This window comes from Thrips palmi, unplaced genomic scaffold, assembly GCF_012932325.1.
Source record: "Thrips palmi isolate BJ-2018 unplaced genomic scaffold, TpBJ-2018v1 HiC_scaffold_7, whole genome shotgun sequence".
Classification (NCBI taxonomy): Eukaryota; Metazoa; Arthropoda; class Insecta; order Thysanoptera; family Thripidae; genus Thrips; species Thrips palmi.
The window spans coordinates 7820944-7845844 of NW_023144634.1; the positions used below are offsets into that span (position 1 = coordinate 7820944).

Consider the following 24901-nt stretch of genomic DNA (forward strand, 5'->3'; position numbering starts at 1 on the left):
TAGTTCAGATGGAGCCCTCGAGATAGCCCTGCCGCGGCGACGCCAAAGGTGAACGGCAGCGCCAATGCGAACAGCGACGCCAACGCCGCCGCCGGCAAGCTGGGCAGCGCCGCCCCCGACACCGCGTGGCACGCGACACGCACGCAGCACGGCAGCAAGTCGGGACAGAACGCCCGGCCCCTTAATGGTAATGGTAATGGCCGGTAGGCCGCGCGGGGACAGCCGTGCGGGCGGGTTGCCTACCGCCGCCCCGCAAGGCGCCCTGAGGTAGGCAAACCTTCGCACGCCCAGACCGCGGCCGCCGCGGCCGTCGACCGGGAAGTAGGCGACCCCGGCCGGCGACCCTTGCCGGCGACGTGGTGATGCGCGTCGAGACCGTCGAGTCGCTGACGGGGACGGGGACGGCGCAGTGAGCCAGGTCACGGCGGGCACCTGCTGCTACATACGTAATCAGCCCTCGCGACCGCGGCCCAAGACGGCCCACGACGGCCCACGACGGCCCGCCCCCTCCTGTCTGCCTGTCTGCCCTCCACGGCGGCGCACGGCGCAAAGCAAGCCGGAGCAAAGCCGGTTTATTTACGAGTTGAGAATAACTTTCTAGACGCTCGCCACAACGCAGTGGCCTGCTGGCTGCTTCCGAAGTGTTGCCCTGTCTCTCTCGCACTCACAGGGCGTCCCTCGGGGTGCGAGAGAGACAGCCGGGAGCGCCGCGAGTTTGGTGCTCAAAGGGCGTCTGGTTACCGTGGCCTACCGTGGCCTCGCTATAACCTCCCTGTGGATTCATTCGAAGTGCGAAGCCTGACTGCGCGGGTAGTGTCGCCCTCGCACTCATGAAGGGTCCCCGTAGGGGTGCGAGGGAGACAGGGGCCGCAGGGGGCCGCAAGGCTGCCGGGGGATGTCGAAGTGGAAGGCGCCGCCCCTAATCTGAACTGAGCATGACGAAGTGGGCCTAAATGGAGACGGGCTTCGCGTCCTGGAGCGTCCTGGAGGGGGGAACGAGGATGGGTCTTGCGGATTGGTGCGCTCAATTTGCGCCATACCCACGGTATAGCAGTACACAGTGCCGACGCAGCAGCGACGCAGTGTGGCAACGTGGCGGCGAACAAATTGCCCCGGCTAATTGTTTGCGAAACTAGAGCTGGTGTGACGACGCCGACCTCCCCACCCAGACCCTCGCCAACACTTATCTCCATTTTCCCTTTTTATTGCGTTCCCGCGGGAAACAAACGGGGTAAGTGGTATTTGGTTTGTGTTTCTGCCCGCTATCGTGGCGCCCCTGCTGCGCGTCGTTCTGATAAGCCGTCCGACACATGTGGCTTTGCCTGGTGAACTCGGGGCCCGTGCACTTGCGTCGCGGTCGGGGCCAACACATTCACGCAGTTGTCCAGTTAGCAGCGCGTGAAGCTCCCGCCGCAGGGAGAGACTACCCCGTCCCCCCCCCCCTTTTCCTCTGTCCTCCCGCGAGTGCTGTTGTGCAGGTGAAATACGTGTTGCGACTCGGCCTAGTTTCCCCAGCAGACCGATTCCGGGAGTCCTTTACGTCTCTCTACCTGTCTCGCACTCATGGAGCTTCCTGGGAAGGTGCGAGAGGGACAGAGCGTCGAAAACGACTCTCGGAATCAGTTTGCCCTGCGTGTCTCTGTGTCTTGAAACTAATCGCGGGATCGGTGGGCACCAACTGCTGCCAACTGCGCGGCATCGTCTTTGCGTCAACCGAGGGGACCACTCGAAAACAGGGTACACTGACGGACTATCTCATTTCCACTTGACTAGCTGATATCACGAATGCGTTGAAAAACTAATGGGAAATACGTGGTTTGCCGACTTTTTCAGTGACTAGACTGAAACAAGGCAGTGACTGGAGTCAGGGGTGTACACTGACTAGACGAAGTGAGGTACCCCTCGGTCAACACACTAGCAGAAGTAGCGGTAGCGCCAGCAGACGACACCTGTACGACGACACCTGATTTGCAGCACTTTGCAGAAATTCGAAAAGATTCATCCGTTCTTTTAATTTCGAAAGCAGGGAGGAACAAAAGGCGATAGGTAGAGTTATTTTTCTCCGTTTCCTATCAGCGGTGCTGCTGATAAGGCCCGAATCGAGTCGACCGCGCAAGGTTTCGTCTCATGAACTTGTTGATGTTCCGTCAGAACTGGTCTGCCCAGCTCAACAGTGAGGCTCGTTTACGTCCTGACCAACCCCAGGCGCAATCTCCCGACACAAAAGAGCCATGACTTCTGAAGGAAAACATGACACCATTCTCATGGTGGGATTTATTTGCTATGATCTTCTCTTCTCCTCACCACACTATCCTGAGGAGGACACCCTGGTAAGGTAAGCGCAGCTGTAATGTCAGTGATGGTGACAATAAAAAATTCAGTGACCAATTGTTTCAAGGGCATAATTGTGTTTATTTCCAAGTTAACTTATTGATACGTTTGAAATTGTTTACAGAGCTATAGACTACCACAAGCGCCGTGGAGGGAATGCATCAAACTCCTGTACCGTTTTGTCACAACTTGGGGCAAAGTGTGAGGTTTTAGGAACCTTCGCATCTGATGACTATGCCAAGTAAGCGTTGCTTTTTACTGTAAAAATGCTAATCTTTTACCATAGCTCTCAAAAAAAGGTTTTCAAATTGTTAATTTTTAAAATTCTTCCTCTTTCCTTTTTCTAAAAATTATAGATTCTTACAAGAGGACTTGAAAAAAGATGGCATAATTTTTTCTCACTGCGCAATACACTCAAAATTTGAAACCCCATTCACAAATATTATTTTGAGCCGGTCCTCTGGAACAAGAACTATTTTGCACTACAGAAGCAAGGACTACATCGAAAACACTGCAGAAGATTTTGCCAAATTAGACCTCTCTGACTACAAATGGATCCACTTTGAGGTACCTGCTTTGTGATAAGTTTGAAAAATTCTCATAAGATTCATTTTTATAATTGGTTTTCGTTTCCTAGGGCCGCACTATTCCAGAAACTTTAAAAATGATTGACTTGCTGGAAGCATGGAACAGGAACAGCAAGAACCCAATTAAATATTCTGTTGAGCTTGAAAAATGCATTGAGTCAACAAAATGTCTTTTAACCAAGGGGTCAGTTGTTTTTGTGGCTAAGGAGTTTGCAAAATATTTGGGGTATGACAATCCGCATTCTGCACTTATTGGATTAGCTTCACAAGTAAATCCAGGGTAAGTGCTAACAAAGTCAAAATCAGAAACACTTGTGTCAGAGGAGCTAAATATCTTTCTCATCATTTTCACTTATTTCAGGGCTGTAATAATTGTCCCTTGGGGAGAGCAAGGCTCCATGGCAAGGTGTAGTGATGGAACAATAGTAAAGGCTAAAGCCTACCCCCCAGAAGTTGTTCTTGATTCGACTGGTGCTGGAGATACTTATATAGCTGCAACAGTTTTCTCCCTCAGCAATGGCAAGTCAGTATCTGAGGCTATAGATTTTGGGAATGAAATTGCTGGAGCAAAGTGTGGAATGATGGGGTATAGAGGACTTAATGCAGTATATGAAAAAATAAGAAATAGAAAGTAATTTATTTATGTGCCAAAAACAGTCTGAGTTAAGGCTGTGGTTAAGGTGTATGAGATGTCACACAGCTCATGAGCGTTGTAATTGATATTCTAGTATAGTTTGCATGAAAACAAAGTAACAATCATGTCTGATACTTAATGTATTGCTGGCAGCTCAACAGCATTAATACTTTGATATCAACAAGCATCACATTAAAGTACATTTTTGTCATCGAACAACTTGTGGAGTTCACTTTATCCACATTTAACAAAATATCTTGTACAAAAGTCTACATATAAGCAGGGAAAAGAGGAAATTTCCCTTATCTATAATAATAAAAACAAGGAAACTGTCTATGGTGACATTTGTCAAATAAATACGGCAAATTGTCAATGTTCCCTAGAAAACTATAGAATAAAATTATTATAAAAAATAGACCGAATAAAAAGACTAACATATTTATAAAATGGACGGAATAAAAGGCAGACAAATTTGTGCAGTGCATAATTGATTGATCTTGCATCAATGTTAATGAATCAGCTCAATTGAATCAAAACATTCTTAGAACTACAGAAAAACATCTGTAACTTTGATATGAATAGAGCTGTCATAAAATAAGATTCAGTCAGTTCATAAATAGACATTGTTCAAAAAAAGGAAAAAATTTGGCTAAGAGATCAGTTTGTAAGACAGATCTACTCTACCTTCCAAAGCAATTCTTATTCTAAAGAATGTGGTTCACAGGAGAACCATCACGGATACAACAGAATAATATTTGGTGATTGCATTTCTGCTATTACCATATACTGGGAGTGTACACACAACCAGCAATAGATCTGCAAAAATTAGATTCCAAAGGTAAGAGTTAGTACCAAATAAGGGATAGCTAAACAGCATATTTTTTAAAAATCAGAACATAACTTGTTTGATAAAATACTTACGTTATAACCCATCCATATCCAGATTATGAATGCATACATCACACAGTCCAACTGCAATGGAATACAAATTAAGTGGTGTTACAAGTTACAAACTTCAATCAATCTGCTTCAATTTAAGCTCAAAATATGTACTCACATAAATATAGTATCCACCAATCAGCCACAGTCCAAAGACACACTGGAATAATATGCCCAGGCCGAAGAATGACATCCATGGAAGCATGAAACCACGCGTGCCTCTGTGCAGTCCGACCAACAGAAGTATGGAGAAGATGATCAGGAGGAGGAAGTAGGTGATGAAAATACCACCAAAAGTCTTCATAGCTGTAAGGGACCAAATATTCATGAGGTTCGAATATTATCTACCTATGTGCCAAGTAAAATATTGGTAAAAACTTACAATAGCGCACGTCAGTTTCAAAGAGCGGTGAGTACAGCTGGGAAGATTCACCGCCGTTCAACATATGGCACGTAAATGTAATAAGGACCACACATGAAGCCTAGGAAACAAATGGGAGTGTATGAGTATTACAGAAAAAAGATACCAACCCATTAATAGAAGACTCAACACTACGAATGACGTATAGAAAACAAAATCTTGTACTGTACCAACCATTGTGTATCCTGCGACCCATTTGCATCCAGTTCGAATATTGTGCGCCCAAATAAAGGGCGTCCAGAAAGTTTCTAGTCTCATCGTGATGCTTCTTTTACTGCTAAAACAAATCAAAGCATACTCAGAGTAAACACAACAAATCAAAGGAAACTGTGTACAGAGCACCGAGTTTAGGAAACGGGAATGAAATGAGCATTGAAAATAGAATAGCAAAGATCTTCCGTTCTTCAGAAAAACAGGGCATTTATTTGTTATTTACTAACAGAAGAGACAAATTAATTCGTTTAACCTCCAAATAGTGCCAATGCAATCAATTTAATTTGTCAGAGGCATAAGTCGGACAGGGCTGACTCAAGAGTAACGTTTAGGTTAAAATATGTTTGTCCTCATCGTCCTGAGACTTTAATGTCAAAGATTAAACTGAAAGGACAGAAAACTTACGTCTACTTCAGCCGTCAACGCCCCGTGTTGCCGTCAGCCCAAAACAAACCTGGTGGGAGTGCCCGACGCCAGGTGGCGCAGCAATCGTGACAGGCTAGCCAACGCTGTCACAGAGGAATACTTGTTTATTTTAACGTGTTTACGTTCAGCTGGCATCAACTACTGGTTCATTTATTGAAAAACTAAAACATAAAGTTATGTCAATCCAACCAAACGCCGTTTTACTGGAACAACATGTTTATGGAGAACTGAGAAGCAGCTGTCAAGTTGCCGTTGCTATGGTTACGAGCGCGGGAAGCTTGTGTTGTGTTCCACTGCAAACAAGAACAAGTGTTCGACAAGTGTCAAGAAGTTTTCCCCACCTCCTCTTTAAAATTTACAGCGGATCGGTTCACAAAGACGTCCGGGTGACATGGTCGTGTACACCAATGTGCTAGAGACTGCTCAAAGAAACTTTCAATCTGGAATAGGGAAATCTTACAGTCCTGAAGGTAAGATTGTGCCGGCAAGATGCACCGGGATGAAGCACACCGTAAGTGTCACTAAGGGAGCAATTTTCGGCTGCGCAGATGTCAGCGAGGTGTGGAAGCAAGTGGCCCAGTTCATACGAAGTTCGCTTCTGAAGAAAAGGGTTCGTACGTCAATTTTTAAACGGTCGCGTTCGCGCCGCCCTTGTCTCCTTGAACGCGGACCTCCTTTTCCAGGCAGTGGACATCAAGGGCCTCGGCAGGTTCACCGTGCAGGAGTACTCCATGCCCGTGTCCTCCATCTACGCCATTTGGTCTCACCGCCCCGTGTTCTACTTGGACAAGCGTCTCTGCGACTCGTACCACATCAAATGCGTCAGACTGTACTCATCCGACAAAGTTCGTGTCTAAAGTTGTCGGTGCAGTGAAGGCCCTGAAGCGCCACTAAAGTCTCGTGTGCTTTTTTTTTGTGTGTGTGTTGTTGTTGTTTTTAGATCAGCGTTGTATCCCCCAACCTCACGACCATTGCCAGACTCGCCGGCCTGTCGAGGCACGCCGTGGAGGAAATCATCAATGAAGTTGTGCAGGTACGTCTTGAGTGTCTCGTCGCCATCGGCTCGGCTCAGCGCCCGCGGAACGGAGCATAGGCCGGCCCGCCAGACGCTGCCGCTACACACCGCTGCCTACCCTCCGCTCCACGGGCGCTCTGCCGTCGCCCTCGCGGGGCGGGGGCGCTGCGCACGCGTTGCGTGAGTGCGAGTGAGACAGAGCCCCCCCTGCCGCAGGCCCTGTGCCGGCTGTGCATGGAGCTGAAGGACCTGGAGCTGCCGCTGCCGTCGCTCGGCGTGCTGCGCATCGTGAACCGCTACACCGACATGCGCTTCAGCCGCGAGCTGGTCCGCGCCGTGCACCAGGACACCACGGACCCCATGGTGATGGCCAGCCATGTGCGTGCCTGCGAGAAGCGGCCCGTGCCGCCGCCGTCCTTCCTCGCGCCCGTCGCCGTGCCGCCGCGCTACCTCCGCGACCTGCACGCCGTCAACTACGGCTAGCCTCAGCCTGGCTAGCCGCGTGTTTCGGACATCTCGGTATCGGGGTGGGGGGTGGGGGCGTTCAAGTTCGAGTTAGGGGTTCCAACTCGCAGCCTTGGGTTGCCTTCACTTGTCTGGATCTAAAAGTAAGTTAGGGTAAGGTGCTGCGTGCAGGGAGCAACGCAGCGGGTGGCACCAACCGCAGTGACAGTGGTTTTCTACTTTTCTTCCTTGTTGTTTGAGTTTGTCCTGCCTGGCCCTGCCTGGCCCTGCCTGCGCCTTACTGATTGGTGGCCACAGCGACGGGGCACCTTCGAGGAGCGGCCGCCCAACCCCGGCAGTGCTGCGCTGGTCAGGTGGTGGGGCAGGCTGTGAGCGGAAGGAAGTCGGTGCCAAGAAATAAAAGGCGTCCTTTTTATTATTTATAAAAATCACCGTTTGTTTAATGTCCTTTTTTTGAAAATACACACATTGTATCAAAAACTTTACATTCAGTTTAACAAACAACAGCCTTCAACGTTAAGGAAAATAGAAGAACAGACTCTGGCAAATTCTGCGCGCGATGCGCTGAATCATGTGAGTTAAAAGTTAACGTTCCCTACACACTACTAGCAGGTACACTCGTGGGTTTGTTGGCCCTTGGTAAAACAGCACACTCGAATAACAAAGAGCTTAACTAGACGTGCTCATTAAAACAGTCAAAGTGACGCACATTCAGTCAAGTTTTAAGTACAAAATAAATCCATTTGACAATTATTTGATGGTCAGAGATCAGTTTGACGCTACTGCCCGCCCGGCAGGTGATGCATTAAAAACAGTACTTTGGCCGAAAATGGAAGCCACAGTCCACTTGCAGTGCGTGGTCGCTGCGGCACTTCGAAGTGCACCTTAGATCCGAACACAACTTCCAGGAAACCCTCCCTCCCTACAATCTCGATGGCAGTGATGAGACCCCCGCCCCGCGGGCTGGCTGGCCGGCCGGCCGCGCTACTCCACGCGTCGAACCGCGGCGATACTCCGCGCGCCGCGAGTTGAAGGGGGCGGTGAGCCGGTGAGGCGGCGGAATGGTTGCCTACCCCGCGGGCGGATACCCCGCGCGCGCCTGCACTGCAGCAAAGCTGCAGCGGCTTGTCCGCTCGCTGACGCCAAGGGCCCTGGGGCGGCCTGGGGCGGCCTGGGGCGCGGCGGCCCTCACGACAGGTTGCCCATCTCGTTGTCGTCGCTGCCCTTGAGCGAGCGGCGCGTCAGCGAGTCCCGGCGGCCGGGCTCCGACGCCGCCCTGGACACGGGCCGGCGGCCCTTGCCGCAGCAGCCCCCGAAGACCGTCTCGCCGTCGCCGAAGTGCTCGCCCTCCTCCATGGTCTGCGGCAGCGCGCGGCCCAGCGTCTCGGGCAGGAACAGCGACAGCAGCCCCGACGTGATGGACACGCAGCCGAAGATGGTGGACGGCAGCGACGGGTCCAGCGAGTCCTGCGCAGAGAAAAACAGTGAAAGCGAGGAGTCGAACCGCGGTCCGCTGGGTTGGAAACTGACGCCCCTGCCCACGCGGCCGTATGTCGCCGCCGCTTACCAGCAGCACGATGAAGGGCGTGACGGCGCCGGAGATCCTGGCGCACATGGACGACGCGCCCAGCGCCGTGTTCCGCACCACCGTGGGGAACAGCTCCGTCGTGTAGTTGTAGATGATGGCGAAGGAGCCGGCGATGAAGAACTTGCCGATCATGACGATGGCCGTGGCCCAGGCGCCGGCGTCGGCGGGGATGTAGGCCGCCGAGATGCAGGCCAGGCCGCCCAGCACCATGAGGGACGCGATCAAGTTGCGCCGGCCCAGCCAGTTCATGAAGATGCCGGTCAGGATGTAGCTGGGCACGTCCACCACACCCGCGATGAACAGGATGAGGAACGGGTTGCCGAACAGCTTGCCCGTGTTGAGCGCCAGGCCGTAGTACACCAGGCTGTTGGCGAACCTGTGGGAAAAAGAGTCAAATCAGATCGAAAAGTGTAAAAACTTGATTCGCGGGTCCGGACGGGGCCGTGCTCTCTTCTCACCAGTTGAAGCTGACGTTGAACATGCGCTTGCACATGTTGGGCGTCTTGAACAGGTCCGTGATGCTCATCTGCGGAGGGGCGGGCTCGTCCTCCACGTCACCCGTCGCGTCCGCCGTGGCCGAGTCCTTGCGCAGGAAGTTGGCGATGTCCGACGAGTGCTTCTCGCCGTAGTTCAGCCTGGAGGCCTTGGCGACGACGCGGACCGCCTCGCGCGTCCGGCCCTGGGACCACAGCCACCGCGGGGACTCGTCCACCAGCCTGCAGCAGAGCTTCCGAGTTACTCTCCAGCTTTAAAAAATACTTTTAGTGAGGGAAAGTCGTCTTGCACGCACCACCAGTGGGGCATGAGCAGCAGGCTGTGCAGCCCGTAGATGGCCTGCAGCAACTGGCGGTCGCGCAGAAAGTAGCCCCACAGCGCCACCAGGACGATGCCGACGCTGAAGGAGCTCTGGAATGCCATGCCGCAGCCGTGCGGTACGTCGGGCCCACCATCTCCATGACTGCAACAAGGAGAGCGCGTTTAGAAGCTCTGCACCTTGCTACTTCTCAACGATAACACTTTATTTTGGCCGTACTGAGCACGAAGGAGGCGGAGAGCGTGCCCACGGTGCCGACGCCGTACAGGAAGCGGAGCACGAGGAAGCTGTAGAAGTCCGGGACGAAGGCCACCACCGTGCCGACCACGAGCTGCAGCACGGCGGCCGCGAAGAAGACGGGCTTGCGGCCGAAGCGGTCCGCCTGGTTGCCCAGCAGCACGGCGCCGATCAGCAGCCCGGACATGTACACGCACTGCGCCAGCGCGCCCATCCAGCTGCGGTCGCACACCAGCTCCCACTGCAATTCGAAAAAACGGCGTGACCGAAGGTTGGTTCCGTCTCTCTCGCACTCCTGGGGGAGTCCGCGGAGGCGCGAGAGACACGGAGCGGATTCGCTCTGCCGCAGGACACGGGCGACAGTTGCCAGGCAAAACTGTCCAGGACTCAAAACATCGGCGGGGACTAAGAATAGCGCCGCAAGCAGTGTCGTGGGGCGAGTGGTTTGATTTCAAGTATTCAAGTGCGCCCGGCCTGGCCGCCGGCCCGGCCGCGACGCCACTGGAATGCGGCCGGCCGGGCCGGACCGCCTGCATGGCCGACATGCAGTGCACTGTACACGTGTTACATGACGACGGACTACGCGGTGGATGCGCACCTCGATGGCCCTGCTGGACGGGTAGTGGGTGTCGTCCCAGACCCAGCCGTGCTCGCCGCAGGGCGTGCGCAGGGACTCGTTGCCGTGCAGCAGGAAGTGGCACTTGTCCAGCGCGGCGCCCTTGCGCGGGATGTGGCGGAGCACCTCGCTGGAGTTCCAGGCCGCCGCGCGCACCGTGCCGTTCACCCGCTGGTCCACGTCGGGCACGAAGCACCTGCGAGGGAAAAGACGCCGGTTCAAACACCGGTCGGTGGTCTTTTCGGTTTTCGCTAGAGTGCGACCGGCGCTTATCGCGCGACAGGTGCGCAGGCTTTACCTGTGCTCGGGGACGGCGGCCACGGTGACGAGGGACAGCATGTGCACGCCGGCGTTGACGGAGGCCAGCGCGAGCAGCACGAACTGGAAGAACTGATACCGGCCGAACGGACCTGCGTGCAGAAAAGCGGAAAACCGTGTCAACGGAGGAGAAAGAGAAAGAGGCGTTATCTCGCCGCCGAGTCCCTTGCAGTGTCCCAGGCAGCCGCATTCCTGTGGGAAGGCTGGGGGGGCGAGGGCAATTGCACGCCGGGAACCCGGGAGCGGTTTCGGGAGGCGGGGCGCCGTGCTTAGTGCATGCGTGCAGCGTGGAGGCCGAAGTGCAGGGAGGGCATTTCGCGCCATTTCCAGGACGCAGACAGGACTTGTTCCCCGCCCCGCCCCGCCGCGCCACGCCACGCCACGCCACGCCAGCGAAGGGAAGGACTCTGACCCGCGGGCCAGAAGGGCGCCACACGTGCTATCAGGGCGCGAAAAAGCACCGCGTCACGGAGTCACTACCACAACCGAGCGTTTCCGAAACGTCATTTCGTCACTCCGTCTCTCTCGCGTCGTCGCCTTCTCGCCCACGAGTGCGACAGTGACAGAGCGACGAATCGTCTTTCCGGAACCAGTCTGCTGTGTGACCGTTGCGCGACGGTCGCACAGCGAAATTGGCGCGCAAAGTCCGAAAGGCCTTTGTCTTTTTTTAACGCGAGTGCAGTGCATCTCACGCACGCGGCCTGTGACGGCAGTCCCCCTCCCCTCGCCCCTTCACCTGCGCAAAGGTACAAAGGGGAGGGGCAGAGCACCTGTTGTTGCCGGCTCGCTATGGCTATGGCGTGGCCCGCGGCCCATGGCGTCGACTTGAGGAGCTATATGGGACGGCCGGCTACTAAAACACGTGCGCGAGGCGCTCGGTGGTGTTTGGAGAGACAACAGTGTAAATTTGGCCGCCCGGATATTTACACGGTCGGGTCGATTTTAATTTTAGAAAATTTAGTCGACTAATTGACTACATAATCGGGCGATAGTATGACGGACGGGCGCCGGCGGGCGGGAAACTGTCGGGAAGGTTATCAGGGTGACTCGAACTCGAAGCGCTGTGCCGCCATTTCGGGCCCAAGTCGCTTTCGAACGGAGGACTTTGAACCCAGAGTCCGGCCGGGCCGGGCCGGGGTGGCGTATTTGTTTGTAAACGAAGCCCGATAATGCCGGGCCGTGCCGGGCCGGGCCGGGACGAGCGAGTCGTCGTAGAGAAACTAGAGGCCGACGGGGGGCCGCGGCCGCGGGGCGCTTCGGGTGTAGCGGGTGTAGGCAGTTGGCTGGCTTCGCGGGCCGGCTGTGGAGTCTTAGGGGTGGCTCGTGGCGCAGCACTGCCCTGCCTGGCCTGCCTGGCCCTGCCTGGCCGCGCCCTAGATGCTGCCAAGCCAGGTAAACACGGCCGCAATCTCGGGCATAGGGGGAGCCGGCTGGGGACGAGCCAGATAAGCGGAATTGCACTTAAATGCCAGGTTTGTCTTATTCGACACACTCGCAGTGCAGTGGAGCTGACACCTTTGTGCCTTCAAGTTTTCGGTGGCTGGGCTTGTCGCGTTGTGACGATCGAGGCGCCTCTGAACGCCAAGCCGGGCCCGAGGGGCAGGGGCACCACCCGCCAATGAAAACACCGAGATAAGCGTTTGGCGCGGACTTCGATTTCGATTATCTCTCTCTTTCTCATTAGAGGGCCCACGACGACTTAATCTCGCTCAGAGTCAACAGCCGGTACTCACCCATGAAGCTCATGAGCTCCTCCAAGTCGTTGTCCACCTTCTTCATGGTGGCGGGACGGGGCGGTCTTCACTGGGGGTCCAAAGTGCAGCACTAGTGCAGCGTGCTGGCCGTCAGGCCGTCCGCATAGTCCTCACGGGGTGCTTGTAGGGGCCGGTGGCCGGCGCCTGGAACGGGCTGCTGCAACCCAACCGGGCCGTTGCCGTGTCACTACACTAGTCACTGAGTGGCGGTGCTGCGGTGCGCGGTGCGCGGTGCTGCGGCGGCGTGCACGGCGCGGCCGGCGCGTCGGTTCCTCACGTGCGCGGTGCGCGGCGCGGCGACGAGGCGATGCACGGCGCGCCCGTGTGTGACTGTGACTGTGCCGGCGGTGCTCTGCTCTGGGCCGGGGGCCGCCGGGGGCTGGGGGACCCTGTCGGACGGGCCCAGGGCCCCGCGGGGCGCGGCGAGGCGGCGCGCGGTGAGGCGGGGCGGAGCGGGCAGAGGCGGGGCGCGCGGGCGGGGCGGGGCGGGGGCCCTACGCACGGTACGACGGTACGACGGTACGGCCTACGGCCGTTCGGAGGGGAAAGGGAGCCGCGAACCGCGTTCAGTTCAGCGAGTAAGCTTAGCGACCGTAGCGTTATCCAAGGCTCGCCACGGCCCGGCGGCCACTCCCCCTCACCCCCGCGCCTCGCAGCAGAACGTAGTCCGTGCTCGTCGCGGTAAATCATCCTCCTGCTCGCCAAGCCGGAGGACGCTAGGAGGACGCCGTCGGCACGACGAAGGACTTGTTGCCGGAGGACGCGGGTTCGAGTACTCGCGCGCGTGCCGCCCACTTTTGCCGTCCGTCTCATTTGGATGCAAACTGGCGGCGTGCCGTACCTGCCGGGCTGTCCTCTACCAGCAGACCGATTCCGAGAGTCGCTTTCGTCGCTCTGTCTCTCTCGCACTCATGGAGCGTCCCGAACAGGTGCGAGAGAGACAGAGCGACGAGCCCTCCCTGGGGCTGCCCGTGGCGTCACGCGTCACGTTCTCCACCCGCATGCATTAGCGCGCCACAACTCAGCGAGTCCTCTGCGCTGCGCACGCTGCGCAAGGTCAATGACACGGCTGGTCCGCAGCCTGGTTCCGGACAGTGGTTTCGTCGCTCTGTCTCTCTCGCACCCGTACGGGGCGCCCCGTGAGCGCGAGAGAGACGGCGGAATCGGTGCGCTGGTCCGTTGGCTGGGACCCACCAAACCACTCGCGCTGCCAGGAGGGCCAGGAGCGCGCGACGGACCTTGCCCCATTCAGGCGCACCGCCGCACTGCCCGTCCGCCGAGCTTCGAGCATTCCATTCCAAGCCGCGGCGCGGTTTGTTTTCCAAATTAACCAAAGTCCGACAAAGTCCGACGAGCCGGAGCAAAAGCAAACAGCAGTGGCGTACTCCTGGAGGAGCGCCTTCGACCACCACGACGGCCGGGACATTACTCGTGGAACACTGGGGGCAGCGACGTTCTGCAAATCCTGTTGCGAATCCGGGCTGGCACTCGGAGGCACGGCGACACGTGTTCCACATGTGTGTAGCCGGGCCCCGTCACGTCGTTAGTCTTGGAGGACATTCATCGCGTCAGCGCGGACGTGCGAGGGCTGGAGGCCTCCGAGTAGGCTTCCTGTGTTCCGCGAAGGTCCCCGTGCTTCTGGTGACCCCTCCGAGCCCCGAGGGCATCGGCCCGATAGCCGCGGATCACTGCCGGCCCTCCCAGCGATTGGGCCGGAAGGCATCATCCCTGCATTCAAATCGAAGATCGAACATCGAAGACCGAAGATCGAAGGCGCCCTGCTAATGATGACGCGGACGGATGGGGAGACGAGGGGGGGGGGGGGGGAGACGAGGAGGAACAATAATATTACGTGCAGCGAGGCATGACTTCCTCTCATCCTCTCCAAGCGAGGTGACTGACTGGCATCGCCCCGGCGCCGCGACGCGCCGCGACGCCGAGGGGAGGGCCCTATTCTAGGCGCGTCCCAGCAGACGGATTCCGAGAGTCGTTTTCGTCGCTCTGTCTCTCTCTCACACTCTAAGCGCCCCGTACTATAGGTACGAGAGAGACAGAGCGACGAAAACGACTTTCGGAATCCGTCTGCTAGGAGAGGGGCAGCAGCAGCAGCGTGGCCAGTGACCGAGACCAATTTGGTGGAGGCATGCAAAGACACTGGGGGAACCCACTTTGAATTTTCCCCTGCACTCCTTTCTTACTCGCCTCAATTTTTATTTGTTTGATTATGATTACAAAATATATAAATACATTTCGACTTGTTTTTATTAAAAATAATTAATATAACTCATGTCAATTTTTAACTTGTTGGCGCCTCTGCGCAAGCGGGATGTCAGCATTAGATGCTTCCCGCGGCTAAACGAAGCGCGCCCTCACTGCATGCCACACGCACACACACACACACAGCACACACACACACTGCCACGCGCACGCGCGCGTCCACTCACAAAGAGGGCGAGTTCGGATGGGCAGCTTGCCAGGCTTGCCGGCAGACTATATTTACAGTTCAAAGAGATGCAGCCAGGTCCACAATGCTGCGGCTGCGCCGCTCTGGACCACAGTGTCGGCCCGTCTGCCCGCGTCAGCAGCCTCATTCCACGCAGCGTTTCGTCGCTCTGTCTCTCTCGCACCCGCACGGGACGCCCCACGAGTGCGAGAGAGACAGAGCGCCGAAACGCTGCGCGGAATCAGGCAGCAGGCACGCCTTGTTCATCACGGGCAGCACAGTTACGTGACAGGCGGTGAATCGAAGCGCGGCCCCTCCTGTGCTGTCGTCGCTCTGTCTCTCTCGCACTCGTGCGGCGCCCCCAGGGCGCGAGCGAGACGGGGCACTGATCGCATTATGGGCGTCCACGTCCACTGAAGTGTCGCAGTGTCACGGGACGAGGCCCCTGCATCCGAATGGAGTGTCTCGCCGTCTTCGCCTTGGCCGTGCCGCCGTGCCCACGTCCCCGGAGATCACCCAGTCCGATCCTTTCGGCCCTGCCCTGCTCGTGGGCGTAGCAGGGCGTAGCCTGCGATGGCGGAGTAACCAAGCGCCTCCGTTGACTTTGGACCCGGTCCGGTCACCCCAGCTGGGCAGCTGCCATGCCGCATCGGAAACCCGAGCCGGGCCGCCAGCCGCCACCGCCGCCCATAGCGCCTCGCGGACGGCGTCGTCGCCGTCGGCGCGTTCCAGAGTGGCCGTTCGAATCGACTCATCACTCCCGCCCCAATTCCGTCACCGAGACCCAGGTGGCAGTGCATAGGACGACCTGTGACGTCACTGGTTTAAAAATAAGCGGCCCGCCTGCAAATGTTACAGCTACTGCAGCGGCGGGGCGGGGTTGGGGGAGGGGGAGGGGGGCGTTGCCCCGGTGCCCCAGCCGCGCAGCCGGCCGGTACTTTTAGCGCGGGGGAGCGCGGAGAGCGGCCGCGGCCGTCGTCCACGTTGTCCGACTCGGACTCGCGGGGTGCGACGAAAAATAACCGCTTCTTTTTCTTTTCGGACTTCTAAATGCGGCGCGGCCGGGCGCGGCCCTGCAGGGGCATGCCCCGGTGGCCGTGTCGCCCGGTGTCGCCGTGTCTGTCTGGCCGCGCCCTGCATGTCAAGCCCCAGGCCGCCTCACCTGTCCGTCCGCGAGGAATGCCGCGCCCCGACCGCTCCCCTTCAGAAGCGACGCGACACAACAAACATAAAAGTACCAGCGCGGGTATTTGAACCCAGAACCTGGTGAAACTAGTGGCGCGCGGCAAGGCTGCAGGGCCGCCGGGCAGACGCCGCAGCGCATCGCAATGAGATCGAGAAATAGGGTCGGCAGTCGGCCGGGCCTGCTCCGCTAACCCAGCACCACCCAGCACCACCCAGGACCCAGCCGCCACGCCCACAGACGGAAGGAAGCCGTCAAGGAGGCCTCCGCGACGATCCCGAAGCCATTCGCGCCATGGGGGCGGAGAGCCGCCGCCGCCGCAGCCTCCTGCGTGTCGCGGTGTGCCGCACTTAAGCACGCCACTGCGAGGATAACTTTGGGGCGATGTTCGACAGCCCTTTCAGACCTTCAGGCCGAGAGGGCAAGTGAGCTGTGGGCTGCGGCGGTGGTGGTGGTGGGCGTGGCGGCACAGGCGCGCGTGCCGATGGCGCGGGGACGTCGTCGTCCTGCCTGCCCCGTCTCACGGAACGCCGGGGCGCTAGGCAACTCAACGGGCGCGGCCGCGTGGCGGGCGGGCGGAGCGCAACGACGCAGGGGCCGTTCTAAACGCGAGCCGCGCGGAGAAGAAGGGGCAGAGGGAGGAGGAGGAGGGAACGACAACTCTAATGGAATCAGATGCCGTTCGATTGGGGCTTCTGTATCTGCCACTGTAAGAATACTCGACTTCGTATGAGAGAAAGTTCCTCGAAACGATCCGAAAGGCAGCATGTGCTGGCGGCCGGAGAGGTGACAGCGAGAACGAGGCACAGCGGCGGCGGCCCGGCGGGCGGTAAGGTTCACGTTGACTCGGATTTTCAGCTTCAGCCTCCGAGCAGTGAGGATGCGAGTGAGTCCTTCAATTGCTGCTCCACATACGCGGCACGCCGAGGCACGCGGACAGCCCATTGCCGCAGTCGCCGAAGTCATTGCCATTGATTGACTGTCGGCCGGCGGGGCAGGCTGAGGGCAGGCCGGGCGCCTGCTCATGAATCCGCTGCAGCCGACTCATTCCGTCAGCGCTTCTCTCTCTCTCTCCCTCTTCTGCAGGGAGTGCAAGAGAGACAGAGCGATCAGACTGCTCACGGAGATGCCGCAGGCCCTGGCCAGTCAGTCACTCCACTGCTGCACTTGTCCACTGTTCGGTCATTCTAGGCCGGTCCAGTATGACAGATTCGTGTCGAACCGCACCGAAACAGCTGAGTACAGAACTGAATGACTTGCCGGGTGTGTGTGGTACCCTGCTGGTAGTCACACTGGGCGGTCACACCGTGACAGTGGTGCGCCGGGGCCGCGCCTGCCTCCCATCTCCAGCACTTCTACTCGACAGGCAGACGAACGGACCGATGGATGCGGCGATAAGCCACCACCCCAGGGTGGTTTAAAAGCGCGCCGGGTCAACGCACTGCCGCTCGACCGGGCGATAGAACGAGGAAGAGAAATTTCCGAAACGACTCAAATCGACAGCTAGAAAAGTTTGTTTGGTGTTTATTTACGTCTTGCGTCGGCGAAGGCGGACCGACCGCAACCTCTGAACTGAGATTAGGGCGCTCGCCCACGAGGGGGGTGCAGGCCAGTGCAGGCCCTCGGGGTTATCGCGGCGGTGTTCGCGCGGCATCAACAAAGAGGCCATCAAGCTGGCTGCCAATCAGGCGCGGCGCGCTGCCCGCGCTGCTAGGGCAGGTTCAAGGGAGCCGCGGGACGTCGCGGGGGGTCGCGGTTGCCGTAGCAACCGCTCCGTTTCCGCCGTCGGCCGAAGGCCCGGAGGGGTAAACGGGGTAGTAGACAGCATGCAGCACGATGGTAATAATGAATGAACGTTGGGGTGGTGCGGAGCAGTGCGGAGCCCAGCCCGCGCCATGGTCGGCGAGGTTAGGTCGGTGTGCAGGCGGCGTGGCGGGCGATGCCGCGGCGCCCTAGGCCCCTAGGCCGCCCTCGCGGCGCCTGTGCTCGGCTCGCCGCGGCCCGGTGGGGGGCGGGGGGCGGGGGGGGGTGCCACGCTACGCCGCTACGCCCCGCCGCCGCCGTGCTCCGCGCGCCGTGCCTGCTTGGCGGGTAGGACAGACGCGGTCGCTCCGCGCTCTGCTCCGCGCCGTGCTCCGCTCGCTCAGCCAGTTCGCCGGGTGGCGTGGCGGCCGCAACACGAACCAGCAGCGCCTCGTCGGAGGGGCCGCCGCGGACCGTCTCGCCGTCGCCCGGATCCACGTGTAGTGCCCCACGTGCAGTGCGACAGAGAGAGACAGAGACGCGCGAACCGCCGCCGTGACCGTCACGCGTCGTCGTCTCGTCGCGCGGACGCCGTCACGCCGCAGCCATGGACGTCGACCAGGACTTGGAGCAGCTCATGGGGCACCTCGGTTAGTCGCGGTTTTTGGTGGCGTGGTGCATGGAGGCTGCCGGCGGGCCTCGAACCCGCACCCTGGCGGGTCACGTGGCCGCGCACTGCGCAGCCGGCCGGCTCCAGCGGCGGTGTCACTGGCAGGGCCAGAGAGCTGAGAAGGAAGCGGAGACGCCCTGCGTTTGACAGTGCAGAGGTGGCGCGAACGCGGCGAACGTCAGAACGAGGCGACATTGCGACACCATTTCAGTGGTGCGACATGAGTGCAAACATGGAGCCAGCCAGGCCAGAACCTCGGCCCGGCCAGGTGGCCCAGAAGGTGTCCCTTCCCATCCCTCGGCCTTTGTCGAAGATGCTAAACTTAGTGGCTGTCTCCGTCTCGCGTCAGCCCCTCCCCCCTCCCCGTCAAAGGGCTGCCACCGGCACAATTCGAGTCCTCGCACTGCTCTTTCTTTTCTCTCTCTCACTCCATTCAGCGCGTCCGCACTCTGCCGGCGCCAGTTTATTGACAACTCGACAGTCTGGCGGGACAGTGCCGGGTTCGATTCTCGCTTTTTGCCGCTCGCGTTTTCATTGCTGGCTTGACGGGCGTCCTGTCCGCCGTCGCCAATGCTGACCGGCGCAGAAACGGGCCTGGCCGCCCCGCGCGGGATATGCGATACGCCGGCCTGTGGCATTTGAGCGCTCCCGAAGGTCGCCATGTCCGTTGCCGTCATGCAGAGCGACGTGCCTGGTGCTGGACCAGGGCGGGGTCACCCGGAGCCCGCGATACGTAGGAGGCCGAGGCCGGCGAGGGAGAGCAAGGGAGAGGCCCGGGCGCCGACCCCCGTATCGACCGTGGGCGAGACCCTAGGGGGCGCCATCCTCGGTTGGGGCGAGGGCACCGTCAGGGCACCGCTGACCCTGGAGCCGGGGAGGGGAGTGGGGTGGCTGCGTCGCTAGAGCCCTCGCGGTGTACGGCGGCGCAGCGAGAACAACCGCAGCAGAAACCCGCGACACTCTTCCCGCAATCGTGCTTCCTCCTCCAAATGGCTTGAAAATTACCAGCAGACACCTGTCCGGCCGCCACTGCTGCCTGCGTGGCGGCTTGGCGCGGCTTGGCCGAGGTGCGCACGCCGCTCATGGCGTGCCGCGCCACCTACACTGCGTTCACTACCACGGCCCACGGCAAGGCCCACGGCGTGCCCGGGCCCGCGGCCGGCGCGAAGCCTACTACTGGCAGAGCCGCCCCGCCAGCCACCCCCGACGCCCCCGCCACCCCCATAGGCTCTCCATTTCGACGCTCCGATCGATCCGGGTCCGCAGCGCCGAGGAGACCCTCATGTGCCACAAGTAGTTGTCGCCCACCGAGCGCTCTCCTCTTGAAACGGGAAAAACCGAAGTTGAAGCTTAAAAAGGCCGTGACGGCGACGGCAGCCGCGGTCTTAGCTGGCGCCGGTGTCCCTGTCCGACGTGGTGACCAGCGTCCAGCACTGTCCGGCACGCTCCAGGTGCCAGGATGGCCAGCCAGGCCTTGCATTGTTGGTCCGGAAGCTGGTGGAGCGAGAGCGGAAGGAAGCACGAGGGGGAAGGGGGGGGGGGGTGCAAGTGTCCGCGCGGGGGAAAAGTGGCGAAGGTGCACTGGTCCGGAACAAGACCCCCACCGGCTCGTCAAGCTGACAGGACAGAGAGTGGGCCGAGGGGAGCGGGACAGGTGGGCACTAAACATGAAATGGACTGAAAAGTGTCCCATTTTTTCAGCCTCACGCGGGGAGGCGTAAACAAAAACAACAACAATCTCCGCATTTTGCTCAGCGTTTTTTTATTTCATTTCGGCTTTAGCAACATTTGCCGCGCATCTGCCGGGCTACATTGTTTGCGAGGGGCATGTGTAACCCGACCAAACACTGTCCCGTGTCCTGTGGCGTCCTTGAGGGGTGCCGTACCGGCCGTCGACTTGTTGATTTACCAATCGAGGTTGGCGCGGTGCGCCGCCTTGCCCGGCCTTGCCTAGCCTTGCCTAGCCTAGCCTGGCAGGGCCTTTCTTAGTCGGCCGTGGAATTGGACCGTGGGTGGGCTCATTACAGCAACAACTGGAAATAACCGAAGAGTCTGAGTGGAAGTGGAACGGGCGCGGGCATGGCAGCGCGCGGCCAGCGCCGGCCGCCCCACACTGTTGCAAACTATTCCAAATTATCCTGCTGAATAATTCATGCTTCGTCCATGCGTCACGAGAAGCGCACTGAGAGAAAAACCGCCGCGGAAATTTGTTGTAAATCAAAAGCAGCCTTTTGTAAAGTTTTCAGTTGGAGCATTCTGTAGGCTGACGCGATAATTATTCCGGAGCGCGGGAAAGTGACGCTGGCCTCTGCCTCGCACTCTCTCGCACCCCAAGGATAATCACTTGGCACCTTTTCGACGACGCTGCGTGCGCTGCCATTCAAAGCACGCCAGCACTGGCCAGCACGCCCCACAGCTTACGGTAAACAACAACAAAAACAATAATACTGATAACAACAACAACAATGGGCCATGGCCAGCCAAGGCGGACACGTGGTGGCCCGGTCCTGGCCCGGTCACCGGACAGGCCTTTATCAGTGTCGCTATCGGCACCCAAAAATCCCCCCCCCCCAGGTGGCGGTCCTGGTCGTTATCATGGCGCGGTAAGCAGCGAAGCAGTGAAGCAGGAGAGGTGATCGAGTCTCCGGCGGACTGGGATGGCGCTCCTCTTACAGTGGCGGAGAGCCACGGGCTGCCATGGGCACCATGGGCCAGCCCGGCCCGGCGGTAGATCGCGTGGCACCTCTGCGGCTTCTCTCAGCCTGCCCCTTGCTGATAGACCCCCTCCTCCCCCCCCCACCCCCACCCCGCCCATGACCGTGACAAAGACGAGGAACCTTGGGCACGGCGCGACCGAGGCGCCAGCGGCGCCAGGTAGGCAATGCGGGGCAGGCGTGCGCGCCGGGCTGGCCTACCCTGCACGGCGGTCCATTACCATTACCATTACGGGCTAGACCTCAAGGCACGCATCGACAGCTGCGTCGGTGTATCTCTCTCTCTTCCGCACCCTTAGAGGACGCCCCATGAGTACGAGTTGAAAGGGCCTCCGGCTCGGAATCGGCCTTCTGGCTGTGCGTCTCTGTCGGAGGAAGGCCTCTGCGGCACAAAGTGCAAACGGGCCTGCAGCAACCTTGGAGCCTTGCCGCTGAGGGAATTTGGCAAGGCGGTGCTGTACGGTGCAACCCGCCCGCACCGCCAACCGCCCCGACCCAACCACCCCGTCTATTCTGGGCCACAATCCGGCTCTCTTCACGGTGCGCGTTGACCACATTGTTTTTGCCAGTTGACTGACATGTCCATGTCCATGCCAATTTTTTTTAAAAAAAAACCTTGACAGCGTTGTTTTGTTTTGTTCCCAGGGGAGTTTGGGAAGTACCAGATGCGGCAGTTCCTGCTGCACATTCTGGCCGCCCTCACCGCCGGGCTCCACATGCTCACCTTTGTCACAGTGGCAGCCGTTCCCGAGCACAGGTAGAGTAAAAATAGACGAGTGTGCTGGCTCACGGTTCGAAGGTTTTTAAAAATGTTTTTCGGCCTTATCCTTTGGCAGGTGCGTGATCCCTGACGTGGACGTCAACACGACGGGGACGTTGGCGTCCTCGTGGGACAGCCTGGCGGTGCGCGAGTGGGTGCCGCGGCACGAGGACGGCAGCTGGGACGGCTGCCACCTGTACGCCGAGAACCAGACGGCCAAGGTGGCGTGCAGCGAGTGGATCTACGACACGACCTACTACACGTCCAGCCGCGCCATCGAGTGGAACTTGGTGTGCAGCCGGCGGTGGATGGGCGCCGTGGCGCAGGCCGCCTACATGTTCGGCGTGTTCGCGGGCGCCGTCAGCCTGGGCAGCCTCGCCGACAAGTGAGTCCACGATGACGTCATTGCTTTGGACTCTTTTCAACTTGGTAAAGTGACGCTCATTCAACTCGCCCCCCGCCAGGTACGGCCGCAAAACAATCTTTTACCTGTGCGCCGTTCTGCAGCTGATTCTCGGCGTGGCGGTCGCTTTCGTCCCCGAGTTCTACTCCCTGCTCGTGGTCCGCTTCTTCTATGGGGTCTTCGGCTCGGCCGGCGCCTACATCACCGGCTTCGTGCTCAGTAAGTGCCTCGGCCCGAGGGCGACCGCTTCCCCGCTGGCCTCGCCGGCTCACTGCAACCCCTCTCGGTGCTCGCCGTGTCCGCAGGCATGGAGCTGGTGGGCGCGTCCAAGCGCACGGCGTGCGGCATCACCTTCCAGGGCTTCTTCGCGGGCGGCGTGATGCTGGTGGCGTTCTGGGGCTACCTCATCCGCGACCGCGTGGTGCTGCAAGTGGTGTACGGGCTGCACGGCCTGCTGCTCGTCGGCCACTGGTGGTCAGTGACTCGTTTGCTCTGCATTGGCGCCAACCTCCAGGGGTTCGATTCCCGCTCACACGACGGTGTTTTTGGCAGGCTGATCGACGAGTCCCCGCGCTGGCTGTGGTCGCAGGGCCGCGTCACGGAGGCCGTCAACATCGTGGAGAAGGCCGTGCTGGTGAACGGCGGCGAGGCCATCGACGCGGCGCACTACGTGTCCAAGGGCAAGTCGCAGGAGCGCACGCGCGAGGACGTCGCCTACGGCATCTCGGACCTGTTCAAGACGCCCAACATGCGCGCCAAGATGCTCAACTGCTGCCTCAACTGGTAAAGGCGCAGCTCCCCGTTCAGAACTGGGGGGCATCGTCCGTGTTTGGGCTTCCCTGAAGTAATCTGCCGTGCGTTGCAGGTTTGCGAACAGCCTGTGCTACTACGGGCTGTCGCTCAACACGGGCCGCCTGTCCGGAGACCCGTTCCTCATCTTGTTCCTCGTCGGGCTCGTCGAGATCCCCAGCTACGTCGTCACCATCCTGCTGATGGACCGCACGGGCCGACGCTCCCTCATCAGCGCCATGATGGTGCTCGGCGGCATCGCCACTCTCGCCGCTGCCTTCATACCGCAAAGTGAGCCAAAGACACAAAGGCAGAGTGGGTGTTTGAACCCGGGTTCGGCAACATGCTTCACGTTTTCGTATTTTTCTGCCTCCGCAGCGACTCCTGCCGGGAACACGTCCGCCACGACGGTGGTGATGATCGGCAAGTTCATGATCGCGGGCTCCTTCGCCATCATCTACAACTACACGGCGGAGCTGTTCCCCACCCCAGTGCGCAACACGGCGCTGGGCGTGGGCTCCATGTGCGCCCGCCTGTCCGGCGCCCTCACCCCTTTGATCACGCTCCTGGTTAGTGCACCTCAAAACGCCCTCTTTAAAAAAAGTTTAAAAAAATACATTGTCATATCTGTTGTACTTTCAGGACTCCTTGGACAAAACGTTACCAACTGTGATATTTGCCTCGATCGCCGTCACTTCCGGCCTCTTGGCACTGCTCTTGCCGGAAACCCTGAACCAGCCCATGCCCCAGTCCCTGGAGGACGGCGAGCGCTTCGGCCAGGGAGACACCGCCTGCGCGGCTTGCTTCGGCCGGAAGCCCAACAACCAAAAATACGAAATTCCTCTCACGACAGTCGACTGAGATTGAGACAACACATAGAAATTTGGGTGAATCTCTGATTGAAGCTGGGACCACTACGTGCTGGTTAATAGTACAGAAACTTTTCTTGTCCATATGATGCAAATTACTGGATCAGTCGAAATGGTGCCATTTCAAAATTAAATACTTTCCGCGGACGATTGTTGGTGGGTAAAATGTCCACGTCATTTCAGTGCAGCAGTTTCCTTGAGGCTGATTGGCATGTGAGCAAACTTTATCTCTTATTTTTTATTCAGTACTTTGGTTTCTGTGATACCATGTGATATTGAAAAAAAGATATAAAGAACACTTATGAGTCTACAAAGGAAACATCTAAAAACAAGCTAAATTAAATATTTTTCACAGTCGATTCATTCCATAATCGATCATCACAGCAGACAAACCACTGTTGTTTTAGAGCTGAGAAATTTTATCATGAAGCACATATTTTCACCTATGTACCTAAGAAAAATGCTATTTTTGACTTAGTCTTTAATGTAAGGAATAGAATTAAAATATTCTTGTAATGTAATGAATTTTTACAGTGAGTTTTGTCGGTAAAAATGTTCCTAACATACGGGCCTAAAATATGTTTGTGCCAGTGTTGCTAGAAATTGTGTCAAAATATAGACCTTTCACACCAGCACAGCATCTGAGCCTAGGAGCACAGCATCTGAGCCTAGGCAACACCTTGGTTGTTGCCTCGTCTCGTAGGAGGCGAAAGTTCTGCTTGCTCCACGCTGGTGTGGGTGTTTAGCATTTTGCTTATCTTTCTGCCAACACGGTGCAACTGATGGAAACATGAACCCTGTTTAAGAAAAGGAATGCTGCACTCAAACACTATTTCAATGAAATATTCTTTTTTTTTCTCACCTTTGTAATTAACAGGGTATACTCTTCAAAAACTATTTTTACTTTCCTGTTCAGTTTAGTACAAAAATGTTAGTTGTATAAGATATCATTGAGTGTTTTGTAATTAA

The 24901-nt window shown here is 58.0% G+C and overlaps 5 protein-coding genes across 9 annotated transcripts; 3 read left to right on the forward strand and 2 right to left on the reverse strand.

Annotated features, from left to right (window-relative positions):
* The first annotated feature begins 1903 nt into the window (after positions 1–1903).
* Positions 1904–3768, forward strand: LOC117652360 (ketohexokinase-like). Its single transcript, XM_034397212.1, has 6 exons — positions 1904–2046; positions 2152–2335; positions 2456–2572; positions 2688–2898; positions 2969–3198; positions 3280–3768. Exons 2-6 carry the CDS (start codon positions 2232–2234, stop codon positions 3551–3553), a joined length of 936 nt encoding a protein of 311 aa, XP_034253103.1. The 5' UTR covers positions 1904–2046; positions 2152–2231; the 3' UTR covers positions 3554–3768.
* LOC117652363 lies at positions 3529–5624 on the reverse strand. Of its 4 annotated transcripts, none has more exons than XM_034397218.1 (6): positions 5527–5624; positions 5087–5180; positions 4874–4973; positions 4610–4797; positions 4474–4524; positions 3529–4368 (listed from the first exon to the last, which is right to left on the reverse strand). In XM_034397218.1, exons 2-6 carry the CDS (start codon positions 5168–5170, stop codon positions 4285–4287), a joined length of 507 nt encoding a protein of 168 aa, XP_034253109.1. In that variant the 5' UTR covers positions 5171–5180; positions 5527–5624; the 3' UTR covers positions 3529–4284. The 4 variants fall into 4 exon arrangements, with proteins under 4 accessions (XP_034253109.1, XP_034253106.1, XP_034253107.1 ...); XM_034397215.1 differs by having other exon boundaries at positions 4225–4368; positions 5087–5189; positions 5531–5605; XM_034397216.1 differs by having other exon boundaries at positions 4225–4368; positions 5087–5186; positions 5531–5602.
* On the forward strand, positions 5488–7455 carry LOC117652362 (coiled-coil domain-containing protein 81-like). Of its 2 annotated transcripts, XM_034397214.1 has the most exons (6): positions 5489–6021; positions 6100–6161; positions 6235–6396; positions 6492–6584; positions 6783–6944; positions 7329–7455. In XM_034397214.1, exons 1-6 carry the CDS (start codon positions 5943–5945, stop codon positions 7401–7403), a joined length of 633 nt encoding a protein of 210 aa, XP_034253105.1. In that variant the 5' UTR covers positions 5489–5942; the 3' UTR covers positions 7404–7455. The 2 variants fall into 2 exon arrangements, with proteins under 2 accessions (XP_034253104.1, XP_034253105.1); XM_034397213.1 differs by lacking the exon at positions 7329–7455 and having other exon boundaries at positions 5488–6021; positions 6783–7049.
* On the reverse strand, positions 7441–12623 carry LOC117652359 (organic cation transporter protein-like). The gene is given in 9 exon segments (XM_034397211.1): positions 7441–8498; positions 8599–8995; positions 9078–9335; positions 9410–9548; positions 9551–9577; positions 9653–9911; positions 10269–10482; positions 10585–10696; positions 12338–12623. Coding segments are annotated over 9 exon segments (1731 nt in total). The 5' UTR covers positions 12384–12623; the 3' UTR covers positions 7441–8219.
* A 5500-nt stretch (positions 12624–18123) lies between these two features.
* On the forward strand, positions 18124–24457 carry LOC117652454 (organic cation transporter protein). Its single transcript, XM_034397393.1, has 9 exons — positions 18124–18377; positions 21757–21868; positions 21948–22256; positions 22336–22493; positions 22580–22748; positions 22827–23057; positions 23140–23354; positions 23442–23632; positions 23706–24457. Exons 1-9 carry the CDS (start codon positions 18335–18337, stop codon positions 23922–23924), a joined length of 1647 nt encoding a protein of 548 aa, XP_034253284.1. The 5' UTR covers positions 18124–18334; the 3' UTR covers positions 23925–24457.
* The last annotated feature ends 444 nt before the right edge of the window (positions 24458–24901 follow it).